Raw genomic sequence first — 27,072 nt, 5'->3', positions numbered from 1 at the left:
CCATCTCATAACAGGATTTTAATTGACAGGCTGTTCTCCTTCCCAGGGGGACATGCATTTCTGTACCTTGAAATGTTTATCAGATGAGCCTCAGCTTCACAGTGAATGTTCACTCATAAAACGGAGCGACAAGAGGGGAGTCGATTGCCTCTGTGTAATAAATACATCACACTGAGGTCCTCGTGAGCCCAGTTTCCATGAAAGCCACAGGTTACTGCAAACAGCTGCTGGCAAGAAGACACACTGACAGCCAGATGTCCCAACCAGACCGTTTACATTAAGGAGACATTAAAAACTTAGCTCATAGGTGGCCCTAAACCAGGATTTTCCGTGGTCAGCAGCATCTCAACACCTGGCTTGCCTCATCCTGCTCATCTCCTCTAGCAACAGCAGCCCCCTTCCTGCTCCCCCCCGCTCCTCTCACAGACACCGAGTGAATCTCATACAGTTAATTTGTTCCAACAAGACAGAAGAATCTGTCTTAATCAGTGAACTTTAATGCTACTGTGCATCTAGACCTCTGGATCCATGCAGCCAGTCTGCTTCCTAACATAGCCACAGGGAGATTTTACTATTATTTTATCTTACTGTGTTTTCAGGATGATTCTTATGATCACTACAAGCAGGGTATGGCTTTTAAGAGGAGGCAGAACAAATAATTAACTTAAAATCTTTATTCCATGCCCCTATTTGTGGCTATCAGCAACACTGGGGTCAGTACATGGAATCAGTCCAGGGCTCACAACCTGTCCCCTGCTCCAGCCAGTCACCCAGGCAGGCAGCTGGGCTGGCCAAGGGACATGAAATGCATCTCCAGAGCAGCTGCCTTCTGGTACAAGGGGGAATGCAATGTTCTGATGGGAGGCTGTGATAAGAGGCCATCAAGTCCTGGACTCACTGTCCTCACACACAAGGGTCTGAAAGACCCAGGTCAGCTCTCAGTAGAGTGGAAAATCTGAGTTTATGACAGAACCACCTCACACAGGAGCACAGCAGCCAGGCAGCCACCCCTCCCTGCAGTCTCAGGAATCTCATTCTTCCTTCCAGCCCAGGTATCATTCTTTAATGGCTCCTTCATGCTGCTTTGCCCTCTTTTAGTACCTCCCTCCAAGGTGAGGCAAGGCAGGGTTTGCCTGGCTCTGGATATATTTTCATCCCGTATCAGCCCTCACGGTGAATGTTGGCTGTCCCCTGAGCAGCTGGAGGGGACAAACATCCCAGCAGGAGCACCCCTGGCACTGGGCAGAACAGGAAGCTCCTACTCTCAAGAAAATGCTTGCAGAGCTGGGGCTGGCAGCTGGGGCCTCAGGGCCCTGTCTCCTGTTCATGCAGGAGCCCTTGGAAAGTGCCCTGGCAGCAGACACCCATCCACTCCCATTTCCTCTCTCCCTCCATGCCATGAGGCACTGCAGAGGGAAGTGGCTGCTTAGAGTTGTCACTATTTGTAAATCCCCCTCTTCATCATTTGTGACTGTGCTGTGACCTCCTAAATCCACCACCTAAGTGCAGTCCAGAATCAGTCCCTGCCTCCTGTGGTGGGCATGTGGTGGGAGAGAGGACACTGCTGGCCCACACCAACATGGGGGCATCCCCATCTGGGCTGTAGGGTGAGTGGGAAGGGGGTCACTTCATCCCTTTGGGGACTGACAGCTTGGGGTCCAGCCACAGGCAGCCAGGAGAGTGACTCCCCTCTCGCTCCCCTGGTGTCCCCGCCCAATTCCTGCCCTTTAATAAGGCAATAAATTGCAATTTCTGGCAGGGATGAGGTTGGTCAGCATTTAGGAAGATTTCATTTCCAGTATTTGAAAAGGTGGTCGTTCTGACCCGACAGCCCTCCGTAGGGAGCACTTGGGTAATACCCAGGGCTTGATTTATGGTGTTAAATTGGCAGCCCAAGAACTGCTCCTGTAATTTATTACCCAGTCTTCACCAGAAAGCCTCTCTCTCTTTCTCACCCCTCCCCTCACCCACTCTGTCTCTCTTCCTCCTTACTTTTTTTAAGAGGGAACAGCTGACAGCCGAAAGCTAAATCTAACATTTACACATGACTTCATTACCCTGCTAAAATAAATGACTCAAAGCAGTGAAACCAATCAAAACTGGAGCTTTGGCACTGGACATCAAAAGTGAAGGGCCTGATTCCCTCTGCCCCGTCACCCTGCCTCCTCTGTGACCACAGTTCAGTGTGTTTTCAGTATCTCACAGGGCCAGCCCATCATGTGCCACATCCCATCCTTGAACACAGGTATTTCCTGGGACTGACTGCACAGAGTGAGCTGTGGATGCAGCAGGTGTGTGGAGACAGCCCCAGGAGAATCACAGCCTCTGGCACAGCAGGCATCAGCAGGTTTGGGTGGTTTGGCCCCTGAATTTCTTGTCATCCTTCAAGTGCTTCTCACATGTAGGAATATTTGCCTGGATAAGAGGCCTGAGTATTTATCAGGAAGCAAGGGCAACATGGAGAGTTCTAGCAATATCCAGGAGATCATTAAAGTGTAGTGGAACAAGTAATGAAAATGGAAAGGTAGGGAAGGCCAAGGGAAATGGAGGCAAAGGCAAGTTGTGTGGGAGAAAAGTGAGAGATGGGTGAGGAAAGCGGTGGAGGGTGGGATAGGGGAAGTGGTGAGAAGGGAATAGCGTGGCTAGCAGAGAGCCACTGGCCACCTGAGACATCCACTCCTTGTGTTGTTGGTTACCCACCATGAGGGTTTTCCTCAAGGGCTGGTCATGGCCACTCCTCATTGCTCCCCTCTTGCTATGCCTGGAAGAGGCCTTGTGGTGTGCTGGAATAATAACCAGTTTGGGGGGAAAACCCAGTGATTGCTTGTTTGGCCTTTGAATAAACAACTTCCCCATGCTGGCACAGTGTAGAGGTCCATGGACACCAGCACAAGAACAAGCTAAAGCGCTGGGGAAGGGCCAATATCCCATTTTGGTAGTAGAGCTGCTTTGGGCTAAATCAGGGTGATCATGGAGTTGTGGCCTTAGAGAGATGAGATTTCTCCTTTGTGAGGGTGTTCTGGCTGAACATGTCCTCCTGAGCATGGCCATCTGACATAAGAGTCCATCCCATGAGGTGATGTGGGTCCTGTGCTTGTTCAGCACCAGCTCCCTGGAAGGGAGAACCAGTGCAGATATTAAGCAATCTGCCAGCGTGAGGATGGGGAGCACTTGAAGGATCACCAGCTCCTGACTTTAGGAACAGGTCAGAAGAAATTCATCCAGGCAGGTTGATTCCAGCAGGAAGTGGCACAGGTGATGGCTTTTCTCCCTTCCAGCTGCAGTGACTGATTTACTGAAGTTTGGCAACTGTAGGGACAATCACTACAGAGTTCAGTTTGCTGCTGAGCTGAGCTTGAATCAATCAGTCTTCACTGAAAGCACCTAATGCCATCATGGAATTTGTGGTTCCAAGAGGCACACATCCAGCAGTACAGGACCTGTTCCTGGCAGCATGTCAGGTCCTGGTGTGTGGTGGGAGCACCAGATGCTGTAGAAGGTCAGGTGGCTGCTATGGAGAGTAACGTGAGTAGAGGTGTTGTGTCAGAGCTGAGCCCATGACATCATTATTATAGATGTAGCTAACAAGGCTCAAATTGCCCTGTCTGCCTTGTGTCTTGTGGATAAAATCCATAAATGGATACCATGGGGTGTTGTTCCAGGAAGGCCCTGCTTCCTTTTTTCTTCCTTTGCCCTCAAAGCTGACCCAGAGCACATCCCCCTGGGGAGGAGTGGGACAGTTTTCCATATGCAGCCCTGGAGGAGCAGTGGTTTCCTACAGCCTTTCATCAGTGTTCCCACTCTAGAAGGAGAGGTCTGAGCTGTCTGGGGGTGCCAGGATGCCCTCTTGCCTCCTGCCATCATCTCTGCCCTCTGCTCTGGCACTGAGGTGACCCAGACCAGCCCTTCCCTGGCGTCCCATCCTTGGACATCAGGCTTCCAAGCCTCCCCCCAGGCTGGGAGCTCACAGCCCGAGCTGCAACACCACTCAGCTTTCATAATCAAATAATCCCCATGTTTATGCCTTGCTGACTGACAGTGCTGCCCCTGACATATCATTATCGGGAATTTACATTCCTGCAGGAACTGTGAAATCCCCGACTCCTGAATCCAGAGCTTTCCTGTGGCACCAGAGGGAGAGGAAATAATCTGTGATCTTGAAACTTTCAGACCACTGAAGTAAACCCTCTTCCCTCCCTTTGTTTGATTTAGCACTTTGCAGACTCCCACAAGGGGATTCTTGGTTTCTTACGGGTTTATTTTGTTTTGTCTTAATGTGTTGTGCTTTTTTTCGTCACTCTTCTAGTGTCAGTCCTTTTGGGCTGTTTACCTCCTGCAGACTTGGGAAATCAGGAAAGGGAGGGCAGTGCTCATCAGTCAGGGGCAGGAAGGTGCTGGGAGTCTCACCAGGGTGCCAGGTGGGGCCAGCACATGTGCTGGAGCTGGCCAGGGTCAAATGGTGGTGGTGACAATCTAGCTGGGGCAGACTGCCCCCAGGGCACACAAGCTGCTCCAGTGGGTCAGACCTGAGGTCTTGGTGCTGTAAAATGAAATGGTAGCTATACCCAGAACTTTGGGAAAACAAGAGCTTCTCTCCACTTGGAACAGGAAAGACAATGTCTTAGGCAATGGGTCTTGTCCATTCTTGCCACAAGACAGCTGGTGGCAGAAGTCCTGACTCCTGGTGTCCCCTGTGCCTTGCCTGCCCTGCTCTGTTCCCATCTCTGTCCCCTCCAGGAAGGCTCACCTGATCCTGAGGAGGCTGGAGAAGGTCAGCAGCCACTGCTCGACGCTGCTGCGCAGTGCCTACATCCAGAGCCGCACCGAGACCATGCCCTACCTGTTCTGCCGCAGCGAGGAGGTCCGGCCGCCCGGCATGGTCTGGTACAGCATCCTAAAGGACACCAAAGTCACCTGCGAGGAGAAGATGGTCTCCATGCTGCGCAACACCTACGGGGAGTCCAAGGGGCGGTGAGGGAAGGAGCGGGCCTGGAGCTGTGGGAGGCAAAGGGACTCTGAGGAGTCGAGGACTTGTGATGTGCTGAGTGGCTGGTGGGGTTTGGGGTCGGGTGATGTTCAGAGGGGGTGGAAGGGGACAGCGAGGCCAAACAGGACTTTCTCACACAGACAGCAGAGAAACAAGAAATGAGCAAGTTGGACTTTAATTTCTTTTCCTTTTTTTTTTTTTTTAATTTTTCAAGAGTGAAAAAAAAAAGAAATTACCTAATTTGACTCAGCATAAAAGCCTCTCCTTTTTAATCTTTTCTTACTGAATTTCCTGGACTACACGCTCCAATACCCTGGGAGGAGGAGGTACCCACTCGAGGCCAGGACCAGGCAGAGGGGAGCTGATGGGCACAGGGTGATCCCCTCCCTGCCTGCTCTGCCTGCCCTGCCTGCCCTACCACCGGGCAGCAGCCGTGGGGCGAGGGGCCCCGGTGCCGTGGTGGCCGAGGACGCCAGGAGGAGGTGGCGCGGGTGGCCGGTGACACCGCGCTGCCAGCGAGGGTCCCGGGGCAGGGAGCCAGGTGGGTGCCCGGGACGCTGCAGGCAAGCTGGGCTTTTGTACCACTCCGAGTGGACGGGGTGGCTCCGTGTGCAGCCTTCGTTCGAAAGGCTCCCGGCAGCTTGTTCTGTGCATTAAAGATTCATATCAAGTCCATCTTCACTGCCTCCCTGGTGCTTTTTCCTGTCGCGGTTTCACCTCTGCTTGGGCGTCCGTGGGGTTTCAGTTCTGGTGTGGCACTCCTGGGATGTGGCTGAGATGAGGGAGCCCAAGATGGATGCACAAGAAGGAGAGAAACGTGCAGCCTTTCGCACAGGGTTCTCCCCTCCTCAACACCCAGCCTAGCCACCGGTCCCAGTGGGAGCTGGAAGCGTGTGGGAAAGCCCAAGAAGAAAGCCAGGGGCTAAAAAGACATGGAGAATCTGGTTTCTTTTACTGTCAGATGTGGGTTAGGCTGGCCTGGGCTCCCTGTGGGTAATGGATTTCTCAGCCTGGTAGCCAAACCAAAAAGTGTGGGAGGGTGAAAGGGGAAAAAAATACAAAAATCAGATCAGCTCAAAGCTATTGCTTTTTCCTTTCTAAAGCAGAACAACGAACCTGGAGAGGGAAGAGAGAGAAGTGTGGGTTGAATTAATCAGTTTAGTCAGCCCAAAGCAAATAGTTTTGTTTAGTTTTTCAGGTTAGTTAACCCTTTAACATCAAATCAAACAAACAGGACATGAGTTTCAAAGCAAAAATGTTTTCAAAACAAACAACAGTGCAGAATTTGATGTGGAGAAGGTTCTGCCAGAGACCTTTTTCTTCTTAAGCTAAACCTGTTTGCCTGATTTGCACCCACTCAAATAATTCTGATTGTTCCTTCTGAACTTCTCCTTTTTTTCCCCCCCTTTGGTTATGTCTCTTCATTTGAGCCACATTCATGTGCTTTGGCAAGGACTACAGCACCTGGTCAAAATCCTGCTGAAGTTCACAAAAAATTTTGCTGTGACATTGCAGCCTGTAAGACAAGCTCCAAAGCATTGCAGGTTGCCTGAGGTCTTAATTTTTAAGCTAAATCCCTTTTTCTGATGGAGAGAGGGAGGAGGATGACACTGAGGACTCTGGGCTGTGGCCTGTGCGTCTCTGAGGGTCGTACCACACTGAAAACAACAACCAAGAGGGGACCATTACACCACCATGGGTTAAAATCTGAGTGTCTAGCACTGTTTCTGCCTCTTCACCATCCCTTTGCCCTTTGGGGGTCAGTGGTGGCCTTGGAGTTTGGTTGTGGGAATGAAGGAGATGATTGTGATTTCTTGCAGTCAAATAATAACTTTGGTTTTCCTCGTTGGAGCTGCAACAACACACCTGGAATGCCAGTGTGGGGGCGCCTGGGGGTGCCCAGACTGGTGTCAGACTGACCTGCCCATTTCATGTCATGTGCCCATTCATTTCACGTGCTGCCAGGACACAGGATGTGCACTTTGGGTGCAAAACACCCAAATGTGGCTTTGGAGCCACTGATGCAGAGTGACTGGGACTAATGTACACTTTTGAGTGCCGCAGTATAAGAAAGATCTAAAGCCATTGGAGAATGTCCAAAGCAGGGGGACAAAGATGGTGAAGAAGGGTGGAAGCCATACGAGGAGAGGCTGTGGTCACTTTGTTTGTTCAGCCTAGAGAAGAGGAGACTAAGGGGAAATGATATAACTTTTGCAGCTTCCTCACCAAGGCCAAATGGAGGTCCAGGCCCTGATCTCTCCTCTGGTGGCCAGTGACAGTTCCTGAGGGAATGGCATGAATATATGTTAAGGGATGGTCAGGCTGGAGATCAGGGCAAGGTTCTTCCCCCAGAGGGTGCTGGCACTGCCCAGGCTCCCCAGGGAATGGGCACGGCCCCGAGGCTGCCAGAGCTCCAGGAGCCTTTGGACAGCGCTGCCAGGGATGCCCAGGGTGGGCTTGTTGGGGGGTCTGGGCAGGGACAGGAGTTGGCTCTGGTCCTTTTAAGTCCCTTCCCGCTCAGGATATTCCGTGATCCTGTGACTCTATGATCATCCTCTCCTGGTTGGCTCTGGTCCTTTTAAGTCCCTTCCCACTCAGAATATTCCGTGAGACTGTGACTCTATGATCATCTGCAGAGCAGGCAGTGCCTCTGCTGCCTGTAGGACAGGTCCCCTGGACACTCAGCAGGACACAGCTCAGGCCAAGGCTGCCAGGACCAGCAGCAGCCACAGGGAGCTTGGCTGTTCCATCCTGTCCCTGCTGCTCACCGGGTGCAGCTCCAGGTGCTTTGAAGCTGTCTTGTTTTCTCAAGGCTCTGGCCCACAGCTGTGCCGTTCCCTGTACTTTATAAACACAGGGGTTTATTTTGTTTTTGTTTGCTTGGCTCAGGGATGATTCATTTCTCTTGGAAGCCCCGTGCAGCACATGGTGATGGGGAGCAGCTCTGTGGTCTCACTGCAGCCAGTGTTGACCAACCTGAGGGACAAATTACCTGTGTTTTCTGTAAGTGACTGGGCTGGAGGTGTGACAGGGATAATGCTGCCCCTGGGATTCCTCTGCATTGTGAGTGTGGTGCTAGGTGTTAGGAACAGGAGATGCCAGCCAAAATACAAGGCAGCTGGCTGGCTGGCTGCCCCTCAGCATGTTTTTCTCCACTCTGACACTGTGAGCTCCCCCACAGTGGTGGTTTTTGCACCTGGGATGTGCATCCCTCACAGAGCTCCAGGGAAAGGACAGAGCTGCAGCATGGAGATGTTTTGTTGCAGATGGTGATGGAAAGGAGACCTTCAGCTCTGGTAGCCCTGTCTAGGAATACAGCAGGAGCACAGGCTGCTTGTCCCCTGGATCCACAGTGCAGCTGTGTCCATTGCAGAGGCTTAGTTTGCTTGTTTTGGAAGGCTGCTGAGGAGCTTTGCTTTGCATCCGTGGTGAGACTGGCTGCTCGTATGGGTACATGTACAGAGTGAGTTGTGTGTGAGCCTGTGTTAATATGTACAGAGCAGGTGGAAGAGTCTAGACTCTGGGCTGCAGAGTTTGATGGCCATTAACCTGTCGTGAAGCACACCTAGCTCCCAGATCAAAGCCAGGAGAGCCTCTGGCTGGTGATGCTACCTGGCACATTGCACCCAAGCCAAACAAAACGGAGGAATTCGTCGAGGTTACACATCCTCCAGCACACAGCTGAAAGGAAGGGTCTGTATTTTCTCCCTGGAAACTTTGGAGAATGTAACCCTCTGGCTTTCAAGATAAACACTTGTAGTCATAGCCCAGCAATGCTGACAGATGGACCTGTGCTTTATAGTGTACACACACACACACACACACACAGACCCCTGCCACTCCTCTGACTCCCTTGGGGAAAAGGGACCCCAGATCCAAAGCAAATTGCTGCTGCCCCAAAAGCTGGTTCTTTCTGCCAGCCAATACCCTGACTTTGCTGTGCCTGGGCTTTGGCAGACCAGAAGTGATGCTGTCCTGGGTGGGAGAGCACCAAGGGGTGGATGAAGCATGAAAAGCAAATGGGGAGAAGGGCAAAAAGATGCCATCCTCCATGTTTAATAGATAAACTACCCACATTCATTTGAAAAGCTGAAATGATTTCTGTAATGGCATTGCTGGGAAAGGTAACTGGGCTTCAATGGCTCCAGGGTAGAGTGACCAGCATTAGAATGAGTTAAGAGGAGAAACCTTCTCAATCAAGAGAACATTTCTCCTTCAAGAGGAGAAACCTTCTCCATGTGTCTTTGCAGTGAGTGTATGCACACATACACATGGATAACAGCATTGATAGAGCAGCCATAGGTTCATCCGGCACAGCCTGGCCCTGCTTTCCCCATCTATGCACCCCAGCACCCCATAAACCCCAGCTCAGCATGGAGAGAGGTTTTTCCTGCAGAGAAACCTTTAACAAGCATTCACTGCCACTTCCAGCCTCCTGTGAGAGTCCCGCCAGGCACATGCCCTTCTTGAGGGCACACCAAATCTGCCACTTGTCTGGCAGCTCGGAGCTGGTGACAGCTGCAGGTCCCCTCCCAGGGCTGCATGGGGCTGTTCCCTCCGGAGGAGCCTGAACAATCCCCATTGTCCCCACAGCCATTGTTCCCCTGCCCTGGTCCCGGCCGGGCTGCAGCTGGCACGGCACACAGAGGGGCTGATTGTTTGGGTTTCTGTGCTGCTGATGACACACCACTTTGGGACAGCTTCTTCCCACGGCAGAGGCCTCTGGAGTCAAGTGCTGCATTTGCTCCTTTATTTATTTGTTTGCTTTCTGCTTTTCCTCTTTTCTTTCTTAAAAAAAATAAAAATAAAAATAATTTCCTTGGTTGGATGAGACTCTGCTGAGGCTGGGGAAGAAGCCAAGGGAGTGCCAGTGGCTGTGTTGTGTGGGCAACCCAGGTTCTCACCCTCCCAGGGGGTTCCTAGGGGGACAAAGCCTTGCAGTGGCACTAATACTTAGCCATGGCAGTGCCCTGTGGTGCCCCAGATGACTCAGTAGCCTGCAAACTCACGCCTTGTTTCCCTGGGAGGATGTAAACCACACATTGTACCTGCTGGGCCAGGGACAGGATTAGCTGTCCAGAAGCTGAGCATCATGACATGAATTGATGTGTGCACTGTGAGACACAAAGGAGAAGGTTTCTGGTTTGTTTTCCTAAGCACACAAGGCCTGCCTGCCTCCCCGAGTGTTGGTGGTCATGATGTTAAACGAGGTCCATGGCTCACAGTGCCACCACGGTGGGCTGACATGCCCTGGGCAGCTCTGGCTTTGCAAGTGCCCCTCACAGCATTTGGGGCACAAAAATCTGCCAGCAGACTCTTGGTTCTGGGCACCAGGAGCTGCCAGGGCTTCAGCGATTGGTTTGAACCACTATGATGTGCTTCAGGTCAGACATTTCCTATTGTGCCATGAGAGTTGAGGATCTTTAAGTGCTTGGGTGGAAAGTTTGAGCATTGCAGTAGTAAAAAAGTGTGCAGTAAAAAGAATTCCCATTCCCTTCCCTGAAACTGCCCACCCTCCCTTCTCCCCAAGCCTGTTTAGCAGACACTGTGGCAGGGAGCCTTATGGAAACACGGCAGCACCAAGGCTTGGGAAAACCCATGTTATTAGGGTGGTGTTTGGAAAAGAACAGGGCTGTGTTACAAGGTGAGTGCCCAAAGACAGAGGTGGGTTTTGGCATACAGCTAGAACCATCCCCATATCTCAACTCTTTCATCAAAAATACCAATGGGCTTTAAGCATAAGTAGGTTCACCCCTGGGGCTAGATGAGGATAAAGAAGAGCAGCAGTGGCCTTAGGTGTGGGGCTCTTAGGTTTCTTTAAAAAAACATATAACTGGGGAAGTGATTTATAAATAAAAAAACTGGCAGATAACACCTTAAAAGCAGGGCAAGGAGGATGGCTACAAGGGATGATGTTGTTCTTTGGATTAGTTCTTCATTCATCATAAGCAAACTGATCAAAAAGTTGTGAATAACCTTTTATCTGAAAAAAAAAAATCATGGAAGTTGTTTTTAACCACTAACAATCCTCCCCAGGCCCGAGAGAAGTCAGCCAAAAGATTGTCAAGACCTTTAAAACTATTTTGACACAGTATTGCCTCACTTGTACTTTAAAAAAATGAAGACCCTGGCCCTTTGGCTGCATTCTATCAGAGAACTTAGGCCAGTTGTTGACTTGAATGATGTAGGCAGCTGTAACTCCAATTCAGGGCAGAGGGAAAAATCTAGGGCCATCACAGTGTTGGGGTAGTTAATGATCAGCAAAAAGCAGAATTCTGGCCTCAGATCCACTCACTTTTCTTCACCTTCCAGATGAGTGTGCCTTAGAAACTGAAAAACTGAGGAGGTGGAATGAACAAGTCCAGGAACAGGTAGTGCTGGACCAGACAGGGTTTGCTGGGTTTGTGTGTCTACATGTGTGCAAGCAAGTGAACCCATGGGCACAAACCTGCCAGCCTGAACATTAATTTGATTTTCAGATGTCCTTGTTTACACAGAAGGGAGGTTTTTTTTCATACTTGTGAGTTGTTTTCTTTATATTCCAGTCCTCCTAGGGAAGTTTTTTAAGCCTCCATGTCTTTTTGACATGAACTTTTTCTGCTGCTAACAGCTCCATTTTCCCATTACAGGATGATCTTTAAGGTCCCTTCCAACCCAAGCCATTCTGTGATTGCCACAGTCACCAATGCCACCATACCTGTATGAGAAGCTGTGACTTTGAGCTGGGAGAGGATTTTGCCACATGAATTCAGAGCAATTTCCCCAGCTTTCTTTAGTGATTGATCCCCAGACAAGACACATAACCTGGACATAGAAACTGTTGTTGTGACTGTGTATTCCAATTGATCCTGGGGTGGTTTTGCGCGTGCAGGAGGAGTGGAGCTGAGCAGAGCCCAGCAGGAGTGAGCTGCCTGATGTTCCCTGCCTTCATGGCTGCTCCCACCTTCAGGTCTTTATTAATCCCTAATAGATAGTTCAACACACAGCCAATTGATTTGTGCATTGCTATAGACACAGCCCCTTTAATCCTTCATTCCTGGGCCTTTTTATCTACAGCATGTGCTATTGATAGGGCTGGATGTGACGCACTTATGCTCCATTAATAATGCATTGACCAAAGACAAGGATGGTATAGAAAACACAGTGCATTTTTGCTCATGAGATTTCTGTCTCTCCCTGCTCAATATGTTGCAGTGTTTTTTCACAGGTAAAGTGCAAACCAGTTTTTTTTTTTACTGACTTATTTATGCCAGATTAAAAAAAAAAAAATTTTTTTCTCATCCCTCAGGATATTGCCCTCAGCACACACAAATCATTGGTGCACACCTCTCAACACCTTGGTCTGGTGGGGACCAGAGGTGTCAGGGAACGGGTTGGACTCGATGATCTTGAAGGTCCCTTCCAACCTTGTGATTCTGTGATTCTGTGAGACTGCAAACCTGGCTCTCTCTAGACCACTGGAGACTGATTTATCTTTATTTGTCTGTTTTTGCATGTGTCCCAAGGCTCTGTGCATCAGAATGTTCAGCTCTCTGGCTGCACATAGCTTGCTTCCAGACTTGCTTCCCTTCTAGGTAATACCCCTGAGCCAAGGCAGGTTCCCACTGGGAGTGTTTTTCTGGATGAACATGTTCTGCATGTGATGAAGAAGCTAAGAAGAATATGAACAAATTTGATTTCCAATCTCTCTCACACCAAAACCTCCACCAGCCTGCCTGGAGAGAACAGGAGCCGAAGCCCCTTGGCAGAGCCAAACCCACTGGAGGCGAAATGGCCTCACAGGACCCTGGCCAGCGCTGCCTCCCTCCACCCCCTGCACCCCTCCGACAAAACAGGGTGGTTTTCAACCCCCTGCCCCAAAAGCAAAGAGCTGGAGCAGGATGCTGAGCAGCTGTGCAGCCAGATGTGGGACCCCACAGCCACTCACTGCCCACGCTGGGTACCCCCATGGACGTTGTTCAGGACTGGCTCGACCGAAAGCAAAGGAGACGTGGCAAGAGCGAGGGGTCCAGTTCAGAACTCTTTAATACAAGCTTATATTGTTTGTGTTTCTGATTCTCTGTTCTCCCAACATCTGGGGACATTAACCCTCATATGTGTGTGAGCGTGTGTATGAAGATATATACAAAATCACACAGTTAAATATTTAAGCATACAAGGTATTATATATTTATATAATATAGAACTTTAGGGTATAGGAATCAACAATGGCAAAATATTTCTGATGAATCTGACATAACTTTTTTTTTTTTTTGAGTGAAACATGACCTGTTTTTGAAAGACCAGAGGAAGTTGTTGCTTATTCAAAGAAAGAGAAAAAGCTGTATAAAGAAATTCTGTGAAAATGATTTAAAAAACATCATGAACCAAAAAAGGACAACTGTTAAAAACTGTATTGAAAAAAAAAATAAATTAGATGAACAATTGTGTAAATATAAATTAAAAAAGATGACAATCTTAATAAATAAGCTTTACTATTTACATCTTTATATATTGCTTGGAGACTTAAATTAGATCCGTTAAAAACAAACGAACGCAAAATAAAACCCAAAATTGGAGCAGCAAACGTACAGGCGTGAGGTACAGAATTAAGGGTTGAACTGTATTTTGCTTGTTTCTTTTTTTTTTTTTTCTTTTCTCTTTTATACAGTAGACCAGTAGAATTCTTGTGAAAATAGATCCTCAGCACTTCATTGGAGTATTGGTTGACATGGCTTCCAAAAGGTGCCAAGAAAGATTCCATCATAATAATAATAATAATAATAACCATAATAATCATAATAATTATAATAAAAAGATACAATATGATACATAAATATGGAAGAGCAGTTGGTAATATGAATACATTTTTCTCTAGACGAGATCACAGTTTTATTTGTAAATATTACACTGATATATATATAATATTACACATGTAATATTATATATATATCACATATATATTTATATATATATTTATATATATAGTATGGCTCAATCCTGCTCCCAGTGAAGTCAACAACAACAAAAACCTGTGTTGATTTGATGGGAGCAAAATTCAGCCTCTCATCTGCAGACAGGTACGTAATTACAGAGGCCGTACAATGCAAACTCCACAATGGTTCCAATTCCCTCTTGAATTGCTGGTGAAATGTTTTGTTAAAGCCCTGGTTCTTTGCACTCAGAAGATGGAAACTGGTGGTTGAATGTGGCCTCACCAAAAGAAGGAAAAACAAAAGACTAAAAACTAAGCCAGAATGGGAACCAAAGACAACTTGGACTCGTTAGCTCCACATCTCGACCCAACAGGACTACAACTACCAACAAGTAGCACCAAGACTCCTCACTGAACACCTGAGGCCAACCCAAGCTCTTGAGTGTGGCCTCCGAGGAAGTGATTCTCGTTCTCAATGAATCTTGGATGTGTAGATCCGGTGAAAAGGGGAAAACTCAGTTTGCCAAACGAAGACAGAAACAAAACATTAAGCCTCGCTTTGCTCCTGCTAAAAGGAACGGGTTGAACCCCTCCAGGTGGCAGGAACAGCCCAACACCAAATCCCTATTGCCCAAATTGACCATAGCTCCAAGAAAATACATCTTGGGCCTGCTCCTGCTGATGTTCTGCTCATGCTCCCACTGAAAGCAGTGGTCAAGGTCCTCCAGGGAAATGGGACTGTTCTTGGGGCTTCAGTATGCCCAGCATGTAAGGTCACCCAGAGGCAGGAGTGCTGCTGCCCTCAACAGGGAGATGGTGTTCCCCAGAGGATGGGGTAACATGGAAAAAATCTAAAACAGATCAGCTCAGCTGCACCACTGAGACCAAAATGGGGCCCACAACCATGAAGATATCTAGAGATACCTAGAGCATATCTCTGCAAGGCATGTGGTCCTCTCCCAGTGATATGAACATGCCCATCAACTCTCACTGTGGCCTCCAGGGATTGGCCAGGGGAGGGCAAGATGCTGCCAAAAAGCTGGGCATTTCCACGGCATCCAAAATAGTTCAAAGGCCAGACTTCCAGCTCTGAAACCCCTTCAGGCATCCCAGCCTTGCCTGACTTCACCCCATCCCCTCCTGTCTTCTAGCTTGGCCTCGAATGGGCTCAACGGGCTGGAGTGTGGGAAGGGGGTGGTCAGCACCCCGCTTCCCCAAAATGGGAATCACCTGTCTGCTCAGGTAGCAGCTTTCTCCTTCCCCCTTCACTCCCAGTCTCTCGCAGCTCTCCGGGATTCAGACTGTGCAGTGCTTCTGAGTGCAGTAATTAGAGCACAGTGAAATACTGATTAAATGCGTATGTACAGTTGGATAACGTAAAAATAAGCACAAATACACACTTAGAAAAATAATCTGGAAAAAAAAATAACAAAATCCACCCCTTCCCTCCCCCCACAAACAACAATATACCAGGGGATAACCCCTTAGCCTTAGTTCCTGGACTTATCACAACACACGAGGAAACCAAAACCAGACAATGTTATAAAACCTCACGGTACTTCTAGGGAAATCTACACTTAGTATCTAGCTCTCTACTCAGCTGGCAGAATCGGTGTTTTCCTTTCAAACACACAAAAATAGGCTTTGCTCTTCTTGGATTTGGATTATGCGGGTTTTCTTTCCTTTTACTTTTCTCCGTTTTTATGGGTTTTGTTGTTTTCTTTTTTTCTCTCCTGTTCCTCTCTGTATAGCCTCACACATAATTTTTTTTTCCGCTTGAATCACTTGCAGCAAAAAAATTTTCTTGGCTATGGATCTTTCTTTTTTCTCTCTGTCTTCTTTTTTCTCTCTTTTTTTTCCCTTTTTTTTTTTATTTTTTATTTTTTTTCTTAGACACAGGTAAAACCTAAAACAAACCGACAGTTACAACCAAGTGTGAAACTGAAACTAGAAGGGAGGTAGCTGGAACCCGATTCCAAGAATCCTCTGGTGCCATCCTCCTTTCTCAGCCTGGGGGTGACAGCGGAAGATGCAAGAAAAGCAGGAGGACACCAGCTCAGCCTGTCTGCAAGATGGTGGGGAGGGAGAGGGGTAGCAGCTGATTGGAGTTTCCCACCCCACCGTGCACCATTCACCGCTTTCTGCTCCAGCTTTCCCTCCTGCTGGCCATGGACATCCCCCACAGCCTGGTGGCCCCACATAAGGTGCAGCCCTGGCTCATTATTTATGACAGAGAAGATCTTGGCACTAATGGGAACTGGACTTTATGAGCAGCTAAATTTCACCAGCATCAGCACCCCATTCTCTTCCCCCACACTTCTGGTTTGATGTTGTCCTGTGCTGCTGGCTCAGTGGGTGGAGGTGGGGGTTGATGTCCCTCTCACCTTCCACCCACTGGCTCCCACAGTCAGGGAGGGTCTTTCCTAGGACTCCACTGGGCATTTGAGGCCCATACAGTGGTAGATGATGTGAGGATACAGCTGGCCTTGCCCAAGGTTGGAAGCACAGGGGACAAGACCTGAGCATGTGTCAGCTCCCCTCTTGGCATCTCTCTGAGTGCTTGATACAGCACCTGAAAATGCAGAGGGGATTTTCCCCAATGGAAAAAAAAAACCCAACAAATAATTGGATTTAACATGACTCAGAGCAGAACTTTTTTCCACTCCTGATCCCATCAGGCCTACTGCAGGAGGTGGACAGTGCCAACATAGCAGTTAAAAATAAAAATCAAATAGCAGCATGGAAAGTCTGCCGGTGGGAAAGGGAATTGGGGCACACCAGGACTGCAGGAGGAAGTTGAGGAGTGAGGCTGTGCTGGTGAGAAGCCACTCTCCTTTGAGCTGAAGTCTCCAGCTCAGCAAGCAGGGGCTGGCCCTGGCTGGCCAGAGAGGCTCAGCTGGCCCTCAGCTCCTGTGAGCCCACAGCAGCAAGTGGCAATAATGTCTGTACAGACCTGTCTCTGCTGGGCACTGACCAAGTGGGAAAAGCAGATGGGGAATCTCCTCCATGCTGAGCTCTGCACTGGGAAGGGCATTTTCAGCATGCACTCAGGAGCTGAACTGAGGCTCCCTGCTGGGATGAAACCCAGGTGGGATGGAGAGGGGAAATCATGCCAAGATGCCTCAGGCATTGAGGACATGAAGTGGTGTCAGACTGAAAGGCTTTTGAGGTTGTGAGCTCTTCTGACAGGCTGGGTGGCACACAAACAAACTGCCAACAAAACAGGGGAGGGCAAAGGGACCAGAAGGAAGCAGCAACCTTTGCACAGTTAACTTCCTATATTAGGTAGAAGGCAAAGGGCAAAAGTGAAAGCTTATGTCACTGCTCTCTAAGCTGGGGGATGTCCAGTCTGATTCCATGGCAGGAACCCTGATCCCACTGCACCTCCCTTTCCAGGACACCCCTGCACAGAAGGGGCAGAGCCATCCACACAGCTCCCATGCCAGGCCTTCTCTAGGAATAGCTGGAGCTTCACAACAGAGAGATCCTCACCTTCTCAATGACAATCCCCTCTCCAGGCCTCTGCTTTAATTCTTGAGACTCTTCTCTGGTTCATTCCAATAGAAACAACCCCAACAGTGGGTAACAAGAACGTGGCTCCCTGCATCTATTATTCTATAATTTTTCCATCTCTAGTCCTCCAAATAATTTTTACATCTATTTCCATGAGCTAAATGACCCCTGCCCTTACCCTTCTGCCTTGCTCTAGTGCCTAAAGAGGGAGTTAGAAAAAAATCTTTTTCTCTTTACCCAGTAGATTGTGCAAGTCACAACAGTTCCAAGGAACAAACAAACTTAACACTGGGAAGGATGCTCTTTTGGATGTGTGTTCTTCTTAGCAGGAACTTGGAGCACATGCCCAAGCCACACTGGAAAAATCTCTGGGATTTCTCTGGGATGGGCTGCAGTAGCAGCAGCAGCTTTGGATGCCCTGGGTATCTCAGTGACTCAATGTAATGAACCCTATAGGGAAGGGAATCACTGAAGGTCTGGCACATGTTGCCCTCTGGGCTGAAGCAGGAGCATGACAGGGTAGTGTGAGATCTGCTGCAGCTAATGCCCTTCTTTCTGGAAGATTATAAACAGCTAGGCTCCTGGTCTATCCCAAGTGTCTGACCCACTGGCCTGGCAGCTCAATACTGACAAATATGGCCAAAATTCTAATACTGTCTCCTATGGGCCTTTCCTCATGGCAGGTGTCTCCTCCTCCTCTTTCCCTCTCCCGAGAAAACAGGATCATGAAGCAGTTGTCAGAATCAGATCACCCTAAGCGTGGGGTGGAGGAGGCTGGAGAACCACTTGGCAGGGTGGAGACCAGAAAGCAGATTCCTTTGGCTGGCTGGTGTCCTGTTTTCTTGCCCCAGTGCTGAGGAAGAGACCAGAGGGTTTGAAAGGCAGGTTGTAGGTAAGCTTTAAGGCAGACTGTTTGGTTGCATGGGGTTGTTTTTCACCCTGTCCTGACACAGTAAGGAAACTATTTGTATGGGACATAGCAGCAGGAGTAGCAGCAGCAGACATGCTCAAATGACAAGTGCGGGTGCGAGTTCCCCTCTCTGTGCTCCTCAGAAGCAATCATCCATGTTCCTCAATGCCAGTCCTTAGACTCCCCACTCCCTCACTCCACCATGGGCCCACCTGCCCAGCTCCACACAGAAACACCCCAGAAGCCCTGCAGGCTACAAGGGGACTTTTTGTTGGCTCTCTGAGGGCAGGGGGAGAAGGAGGAGCTGTACAGAAAGGCCACTGCAGTCTGCTGAGCTGCCTGGCTGGAAGTAGCGTTCCTGTGAGGAGCAGATGCATCCCACATCTCGAGCTGGCTGGGTGCCTGGCAAGTCACTTGCCAAGAGACCCAGCCCTGTGGAGATCCCACCCCAACCACAGTGCCCCGAGCATGCGATACCTTGGCATTCAGCATCAGAAAAGGCTCAGCTTGGAGTCCTCCAAGAGCTCAGCCTCTTTTACTAACGGTCTGAGTTGTGAGTGCTGGGGAGGGGAAGGTGTTTTTGCGTTGATCATAATCTCTCACTCTTTCTCTCTCTCTTTCTCTACTTATTTCTATAAATATGGGTGCATAAATAGTTTGTTTCTCGCCTTGAATCTAGATATGAACTGTTCAAATTAGGTGGGCATAACATGCTGTTTTGATACATGAAAGTCATCTTGACTTGACTCTTGGTTGTTTGTTTTTTTTTTTTTCTCATGATCACTATTTAAGATATAATTAATACATAAACCCCTACTTTGAGTTCTCCTTGGACAAAAATTAAAGGCAGACTGGTTGAATTCTAAGGGTCCCTGGTGCAGAAATGCCATCCAGTTGAGCAGCTAAATGTTAAAAACAATACCAAAAGGGATGTGGTGTCTCTCCTAGCCTGCCTTGAGCAGTGTGGTCCTCTTTTCCATGTCACTTGGCTTTACCCAAGACTGAAGCCACGGAGGTCTTTCTGGTTGTGCTCTTGGGCGTTGGGGTCCCGGCAAGCACACTCTCCTTGTAGGTCACAGGACATAGGAAACGGTGTCACCTGGGAAAGAAGCCAAAAACACAAAGGCATGAAGGAAGGAACACGCCTACAGCAGCCTGGAGAACAAAAAAGATCTCTGGGGTGAGATCTTCAGAGATCAGCTGCAATCTTCACTTTGTTATTTTTTACAGTGATTTATGTTAGTGCTGAGCTGGTGCTCCAAGGAGGTCCCTAAGAGCCTACGGTTTGGGTGCTGCTTTATTTATTTATTTATTTATTTGTGCACTTAACTGTGAATGTTCTTGGGTACAGTTCCTCAGGAGCAGAACCAAGCTCTGTCTCACGGATCAGTGCAGCTGGAGTCCAGCAGAGACTTCTCAGAACACCTCTTGTGTTTGAGGTCAGGACATGCAGCTAACAGGCACTGAGGCACAGCAGAGGAATGCAGTGGGAGACTGCTGCATTCACCATCTGTCATCTCTCTGTGACCTCTCTGGAGAAGCGTGGGAAGGAGCTGAAACAATAGCTTGCAATGCTTGCCCTCTGCAAGTTGATTTGGGCCTCTTGCATCACAGTATTTACCTGCAGAAAAGGCAGTGGGACAAGCGTCTCACTTGCCCTGAAGTGAATTCCCAAGAATTTCTCCCATCTGCACAGACTGAACAAATGACCTCATTCCCCTCCTTTACACTCCTTCCAAGGCACTGCCACAACCTGTTCCAATGTTCCCAGCGAGGGCTGCACACGCTCTGTGTGCTCCCCCTGGCTCTGCTGCCACACGTTCACTCTCCCTTTCACAAACACTTTTCTCCAGGCTACAATGCCTGAGTCTGCCTGTTCCCTATGCATCACCCACAGCCCATCTAGGAATGTGGACCCAGCACTGTGCTGTCATCTCCAGCTAGACCTTCCACACGAGTCCCTGCCTGTCCCTCTCCAGGATGCCTTTCTCCTGACGCACACAATTTGGGAAGGAGGGGTGTGGAGCTTTATTTCACAACTGGGTAGCCTAAGGCAGGGACATGCTGACAGAGACACTAAATAGCCAACATTCATCACCAAATCAGGGCTTAGAGAGCCTCCTCCCCTTGCTTTTGATTCCATTCACAGAAGACCCGACCCTCCAGGTGGAATAGGGTGATGACTCTTCATCAAGCTATGGTCTCAGTGACTAATGAACTAAATAACCAGGGAATAATCTGAATCTACAATTGCACAAATATGGAGATTGCAAAGAGAAGAAAGAGTCCAAAAAGTTAGAAGCTAATGAATCCAAATAACTGGCAACTGAATAAGTTTATAAACTGCAGAAAACAATAGGAGCTTAAGGGTCACTCGATCCAACAGAAGCCAGCCTGAGCAGGACTGTCTCATATCACAGTGTTATGAATATTCTTAGATAGGAAAACAGAGAAGTCTGTAAACAATGGGGTTTGGGGAGGAGGCTGAGGAGGGTTTGTTTTATGACTGAGTTAAAGTACTGGAAAGGAAAAAGAAAAGATACATGCAAAATAAAGACTGAGTTTTTTCTGTTCAGTGTAGAAGGAAACATTTTGGTTTAGATTATCTGCTACATTGCAGGTTTGACCTTTCACTTCAAGACAAACAAATAAAAAAGACTATTTCACAGCAAAAGTTATGTCTTGAAACAAAAACTTGTTTCACTTAGAAAATGCTCAAACAAAACATTTAAGTATGCCTGGAGTTTTCCGCTGTTTTCATTTTTTTTTTCCTGAATCATTCAGTTCAATCTGGATTTGGCAATGATTTTGACTTAAAAAATCCTCCCTGATGTACAATGAAGCTACTGGTTGGAGGCGAGACTTGGGAACCTGATTCTTTCATTTGTCTTGATCAAGCTTTTTCCTCTCCCTGGCCTGGATTCCCTGTGTTTGCCTGTAACAACCTGACAAAGGAGATTAAGTAGCCCCTTCATTCAGCCGAGAGACAGGGAAGATGGATCCACACTTTGCACTGAACACAGGTCAGCCACACACCCAATTCAGGCATTCCAGTAAAGTGTCTGAAATTAGTGGTGACAGCCTACTGCACTTTGTCTCTGCTGCTGTCCAGGCTTAAGCAGGATGTGCTGCAGGCACGGAGATCCCAAACACGCTCCCAATTTCACCTGCGGGAACATCAGAGCCAGGAGAGAAAGCTGTGCATGGCTCTGTCTCCAAACCACCAGCTCACATTCCCCTCACCGACTTTCTGCTGAAACAGCAGCCTTAGACACACAAACTGGCATGAGTTTGATGTTGCCTGAAGTGCAACGTCCTTCATTCTCTCTCCTCCTACTTCTCCTCATGAATCCCTTGTTTTCCTCTTTGCTTTCTCACAGGCTGTGCTCAGCCCTGGAGCGACCTGAAAAGGTGCACGTACAAGAGTGGATTGCTGCTGCATTACAGCCAATTCCTGGGGAGATGGAGCAACCAGAGAAGAAATGCCTGGCTGTTTATTGTCTCCCAGTAGTGGTCATGGATAGAAGAGCAGAAGCTTTCTCTGAGGCAGAGCCGTGGCCCCCAGAGCAGAGAGCTTTGTGGCTCAGCAGCAGTTCCCAGCAGTGGGTAGCCTGATGGAGAAGAGTTTCTTCCTGATCAGATCAGTCTTATTCACTTTATGTCCCTTATGGAGGCTTTTTATGCAATTTGATTTTTACAGTGCTATTGTCCAGATAGATGAATTGTTTTGTCTTATGGCAGTGAACTCCAGAGATCAGTTTTCTATTATGTGAAAAGGCAGAGATTTCTATGGGTAATAAGCACAGTCACAGTCAAATTAGACATGACAAAATTCTCCAAAAACTTAGCAGTAATACGGGGTTTTCCACTTTAAACAACATTTACAACAAATACACATTTCAGTTCCCCAAGGACCTGATTTCCATAGGTATTTAGGGAATTTAACCCACACACAGAATCTGCTGGGACTGCCTGAAGTACCCAGCTCAGGGAAACTGTAAAAGCTTAGAAAGTCCTTAGAAGAAGGACTGTCTGTTGCCTTGGGCTCACACAGTGACAGCCTCTGGAGTACATGGACATGAAATAGAGCTGCTGGATGTGCTAGAAATAATAAATGCCGATCCTTTCACTGAATGATAGCCCATTTAGGTGTGGAGCCCAGATATACATACTCCAAGATTAACTACCTCTTTTCTTTTTAAATAGGTCTGTGAAAACCCAACTCATTACCAGAATACATGACCTGCATTGAAATTCCCAGATAGACCCATTGAAGGGCCAGGAGTAAGGAGTCAGCTCCTCTTCCTGCAAAACACCAAACCCTGCATTTCACCTATGTCCATCTCCCCATGTAGAAACCCCAGAAAATGTCTAGGAGAGTGAGAAGAAAAAGCTAAAAATTAAGCTTAGGGCCTGTCTTGGACATTTGATAAAGTAATGCAAGATATTGTATCCTCAGACCATCTAAAGTAGATTGAAAAAGACATAAGTGAAGAACATAGCTCCACACACCTACACACACAGCTCTTGGAGATGATCCAGCACAGTCATGGCACTGGATCAACAATGCTCCGGGGAATGTGAGTCACACCACAACCACACTGGACCACAGACTATCCATCATCAAGAGAAAAGAGACACAACCTTCATCATTCCTGTCACCTGGAGTGTGCAGGACATGACACATCCTGCTCTGAACCTAGAGGAGCGAGGGCAGCAGGTGTGGGATCACAGGATGGGCGGGAGGCTGGCACAGACAGCCGGGTGTAACTCACGGGGGATCCAAAACACCTCTGCCAACTCACCACCATTGCTGCACAGTGCATGACCTCAGACTTCCTTCTCCACCAAGGCATGGGAGCTCTGAGCATCCTCTGCCACACTGAGCAAAGAGACTTTGGATAAACTCAAACTGTCTCTTAGAAACAGGGCTACATTTGTGCTGGATGCCGTGCTCCCAACTGTGGGAACAAAGGTAACAATGCGACAGAGCAATGCAGAACTGGGATGCAGGTCATGGAACGAGTGAGAGGTCATAACTCCTCACTACATGCACCTATCTGAAGAGGCTGGTGACATCCCAAGGCTGATCCCTGCTGAGAAAGGCCAGTCTGTAGGGAACGGATGGGAATGTTGACAGGAGAAATCCCAGACAGGTAGAGGGAGGGATGGAAAACAGCTCTGCAAAGGCTGTAAGCTTGTCCCTCACAGAGTCTGATATCAGGCTGACCTGGCTGTGCCTTCTGCCCGTGCCTGGGGTTGGCTCACAGCAGTACCAGGGCAGGCAGGATCGGGTCCACGGAGGGGGAAGCAGGGGAGGAGGGCTGCAAAGTGTTGGGAAACAGGCTGTTGTTAGATTTCAGCCCTGAAGTGTTTGCGAAATCTCCCAGACAGGCCTCACTGGGGCTGCGGAGGCCCTGCTGCAGGCAGAGCCTCGGCGGGCAGTGTGGCCTGGGAGATAAGTGTGGCAGCCTGTGCTGAGTGTCACAGCCCTGTGCCTCCCCAGAGCCTCCCAGCTCAAACACCAGGGACTATTCTGTTCTCTGACAGGGCCCTTGTGGGATAAAAAAGCATCTTGGAAGGGTCTTCCCAGTGGTTTTCAGCATTGAGGTCACGAGTTTGAGATAAGGGAGAAAGAGCGAGCCCCCTTTTAGCTCTGAGCACTGGTATGTGGGTTCACACCTAGGGCACTGCTCCAGAGGGCCTGGGAAGACCAAGCCGGCAGGAAACCTCCTCTCCATGCAGCACATGCAGTTCTAAAAGCCTGAGTTTTCATTAACAACCCCACCATAAATTGAACTTTCCTCCAGTGAAACCAGCAACTGTGGTGTATCGAGCCGTAGCTCAGCTGAACCCAACAGATGCTCTGCTCTCTCCATCATGTGCAAATTGGGAGCTGCCTCACCAGAACCAGTGGGAGCAGGATGGCCCGAAGCCAGCAGGGATTCCCGGGAAAGCCCAGCCCGCATGGATCCCGCATCCCCGCCTGCCCGCGGAGCAGAGCGAGGGAGCCCGCTTGCCAAACCACACGGAGCTCAGTTGCTCAGCAATCAGCTGTGCTTCCTACTCTCGTGCTACTGATTGTGCAAACATGAATGTAATTAGTCTAAATAATCACCAAAGATTTAATAGGAGCCAGACCACCCAGAGGCCAAATAGCTGGCGGTGGAGCAGGGAAGGTTTGTTCACTGTTTTTTGTAACACTTGCTAATGAAGTGAGGTCGGATAGCAAAGCAAACACCCTCCACCAGCACATCCCCTGGGAACGCCGTATGTTGTGGGAAGCCCCATGTCCCTTGAAGCCAAGAACAGTTCTCTCAGGATAGGCAACATGTGCTGCTACCATCACTGCTTTTAATTTATTGACGCCTGGAAAGCCTCCCTGAAGGATTATGAAACCAAGCTCTGAGCCCCAAAATAAGCTCCCATCCCAACCAACCCTGACTGGAAACGCTCCTCTCACATGGCAAGCAGTTACAGCCACTGAGCCTGTGACTGAGGGCTGGTGGGGAAGTGAGTTCACCCACACTTTGGGGAGAACCCACGTGCTTGGAGTGCTCAGCCGCTTCCAGAGGCATGAAGCAACACTCAGCACTGTATCCTGCTTCCTCCCTGCTCACCCACCATTCATTCTATCTATCTCCCTGGCTAATTATAGAGCTGGCAAACACACCCAGCTGGGGACAGGCCAGTAGTTAGGAGCAGCATCGTGGCAGGAGCATCAGTTCTTCTGGATGAACAGGATTTCCTCAGCTGGGGTGGTCACTTAAGCTTCATTAGAAGTTTACCACCAAACTACCTCAAAACCAAGTTGTGGCAATGCAGAAAGATCTGAGATTGTCTAAGACAGGTCTGTGTTTCAGTCAGCGATCTGGAAGAAGGTGCTTCTTTCTCCAAAATACCGAGAAATGGTTATTTCTGTCGGCTTAGGGGTAGGAGTGCAGATTCATTCCCCTCCCTTCCCAGGGAGACAGGGACAGCCTTTGGAAATCCCTGCTGGAGCCAGCAGCAGCCCCTCAGTTCAAAGCTCCTTTCTTTAGGCCTTGAATTCTCGGCCATAAAGTCTCTGAAGAGGTTTCGATAACTGGCCTATCTTTTAGATAAGCAAAGCTTTGGATGAATCCCACACAGCCCTCTATCTACCACAAGCCCTCATTTGTTTTCCGCCAAGGCACTTGCTGGTTTTCCTCTCCAAGGTGTTGGACAGAAATGTCAAGAGGCTGAAGGGACAGGACACTTTTTCTCTTTTTTTACCAAGTGCTATGGGGCAAAACAGTTGAAGGAAAACCTGAGTGATAATTGAGTGAGGCAGGTTTTTCTCATGGGAGCTGTAGGTTTATCCCTTATACAACAAAAAGGAAAGGCAGACAGGAAAGACAGATGAAAGTTCACTCTTAAAAATGGTTGAAGTTGAGGGAATTTTAAAAAAGCAAATTCAGTGTCTTTAAATCTACAGGGACCAGACTGCAGGACCTTCAACCAGGCAAATCTGCGATCCCAGTCTGGAACAAAGTACGTAAGCAGAGCCTAAAGAAAGAATTTCTGATTTCTGCGAGGCCTTTCTAGACAGTCTGCTCTAGGGAAAACTTATAAAAGGGAAAGGGAAGAAAAGAAGTGGAGGAGACAGTTACTGGAGAGAAGATTTCCTGAAATGAATCAGAGGAAGCAGCCAGAGCCTCTCCCAGCAATGCTGCACACCCCACAAGCTCCTCACCGGCAGCCAAGAGCCCAGAGACAGCCAGTTATGCCCAGGTTATTTATTTCCCTCACTCTGGCAGTGTCACGTATGTAATGTTTTAGAAAATAGTGTCTTCTTTTATCTGCAGCAGGATACAAAGCAAGAACAGCTTCCTAGAGCAGCCAGGCAGAAGGGAGCTGGCAACCTGTGCTGGGTCAGGAGGGGAGGAAGATTAAAAGGAGATGGGATTTTGCTTTGTCCTTCACGGAAGACTTTATCCCCTCCAGATACACAACAGAAGCTTTCTCTCCCTTGGAGGTTGGCCGGCAATGGCCTTCCTGTCTCTCAAAGCTGCTCCTGGGTCACAAACAGGGCAAGCTGTGAGCAGCATGGTCCCGTCCCCTGCCCCAGCAACAGATCTGCCATCAGCTCCCCACACTGCCTGCCCATGTCCCTGCTTCCTTGGGTGGCACTCGTCCCTGTGCCAGCCCTGGCTTCTCGCCCACTGCAGGGTGACGCTCATCAATTAGCGCACAACAAATAATTAAGCTGATGAATGTCTCTTTTTTCCTGCTTTCTGACTGCACTTGCCTCGAATTTATGCCCAGATTATGACTGAATTTATTCGTTGCCACTTGCAGCATTCAAAAGAGGCCGTTAATGATTTCTTTTAAGCTCTCCAGCCTGATTGTGAACAGTGCAGGGCAAATACTCATTATTTCCTATCTAAGCAGCACTGCTGATTAGTTGGTGCTTGGTCAGATAAGTCACACTCCTCCATTCCCCACTCGCTGACGGAATCTACAAGGTCATTCCCTGCTAATGCTCAAATGCAAAGGGAAAACATGGGATAAGCATGGAAGTCCCTTGTGCATTTTCAGGGCAACAAAACAGGAGCGTGCAAAGTCTCACATTAAGTAAGAGGACTTGGATTTAAAGTGAACTTGGCTCGAAGCATTTTGCTTTCAGGCAGCCTGTTCACAGCACTGTGTGCAGCCCAAAGTGTGTTTGGGAGGGTAGTGGGACTGCAGTGAAACTTAAGTCTTGACAGTTTGCGGACACTAAAGATC

At 48.6% G+C, this 27,072-nt stretch overlaps 2 protein-coding genes across 2 annotated transcripts in view; one reads left to right on the top strand and one right to left on the bottom strand.

Annotated features, from left to right (window-relative positions):
* Positions 1-5,014, top strand: part of ASTN2 (astrotactin 2) — a 264,180-nt gene extending 259,166 nt beyond the window's left edge. Inside the window, exon 22 of the mRNA XM_041475041.1 lies at positions 4,738-5,014. Within this exon, the coding sequence (XP_041330975.1) occupies positions 4,738-4,975 (238 nt within the window). The 3' untranslated portion in view covers positions 4,976-5,014. The remainder of the gene's footprint in view (positions 1-4,737) is intronic.
* A 14,113-nt stretch (positions 5,015-19,127) lies between these two features.
* Positions 19,128-27,072, bottom strand: part of PAPPA (pappalysin 1) — a 174,957-nt gene continuing 167,012 nt past the window's right edge. The window contains exon 22 of the mRNA XM_041474999.1: positions 19,128-19,423. Coding sequence (XP_041330933.1) covers positions 19,316-19,423 — 108 coding nt within the window. The 3' untranslated portion in view covers positions 19,128-19,315. The remainder of the gene's footprint in view (positions 19,424-27,072) is intronic.

The sequence above is a fragment of the Pyrgilauda ruficollis genome, unplaced genomic scaffold (genome assembly GCF_017590135.1).
Source record: "Pyrgilauda ruficollis isolate IOZ18807 unplaced genomic scaffold, ASM1759013v1 scaffold34, whole genome shotgun sequence".
In the NCBI taxonomy this organism is placed as follows: Eukaryota; Metazoa; Chordata; class Aves; order Passeriformes; family Passeridae; genus Pyrgilauda; species Pyrgilauda ruficollis.
The sequence above is the reverse complement of the archived record's forward strand: the minus strand, read 5'-3'. Positions and strand labels throughout refer to the sequence as shown.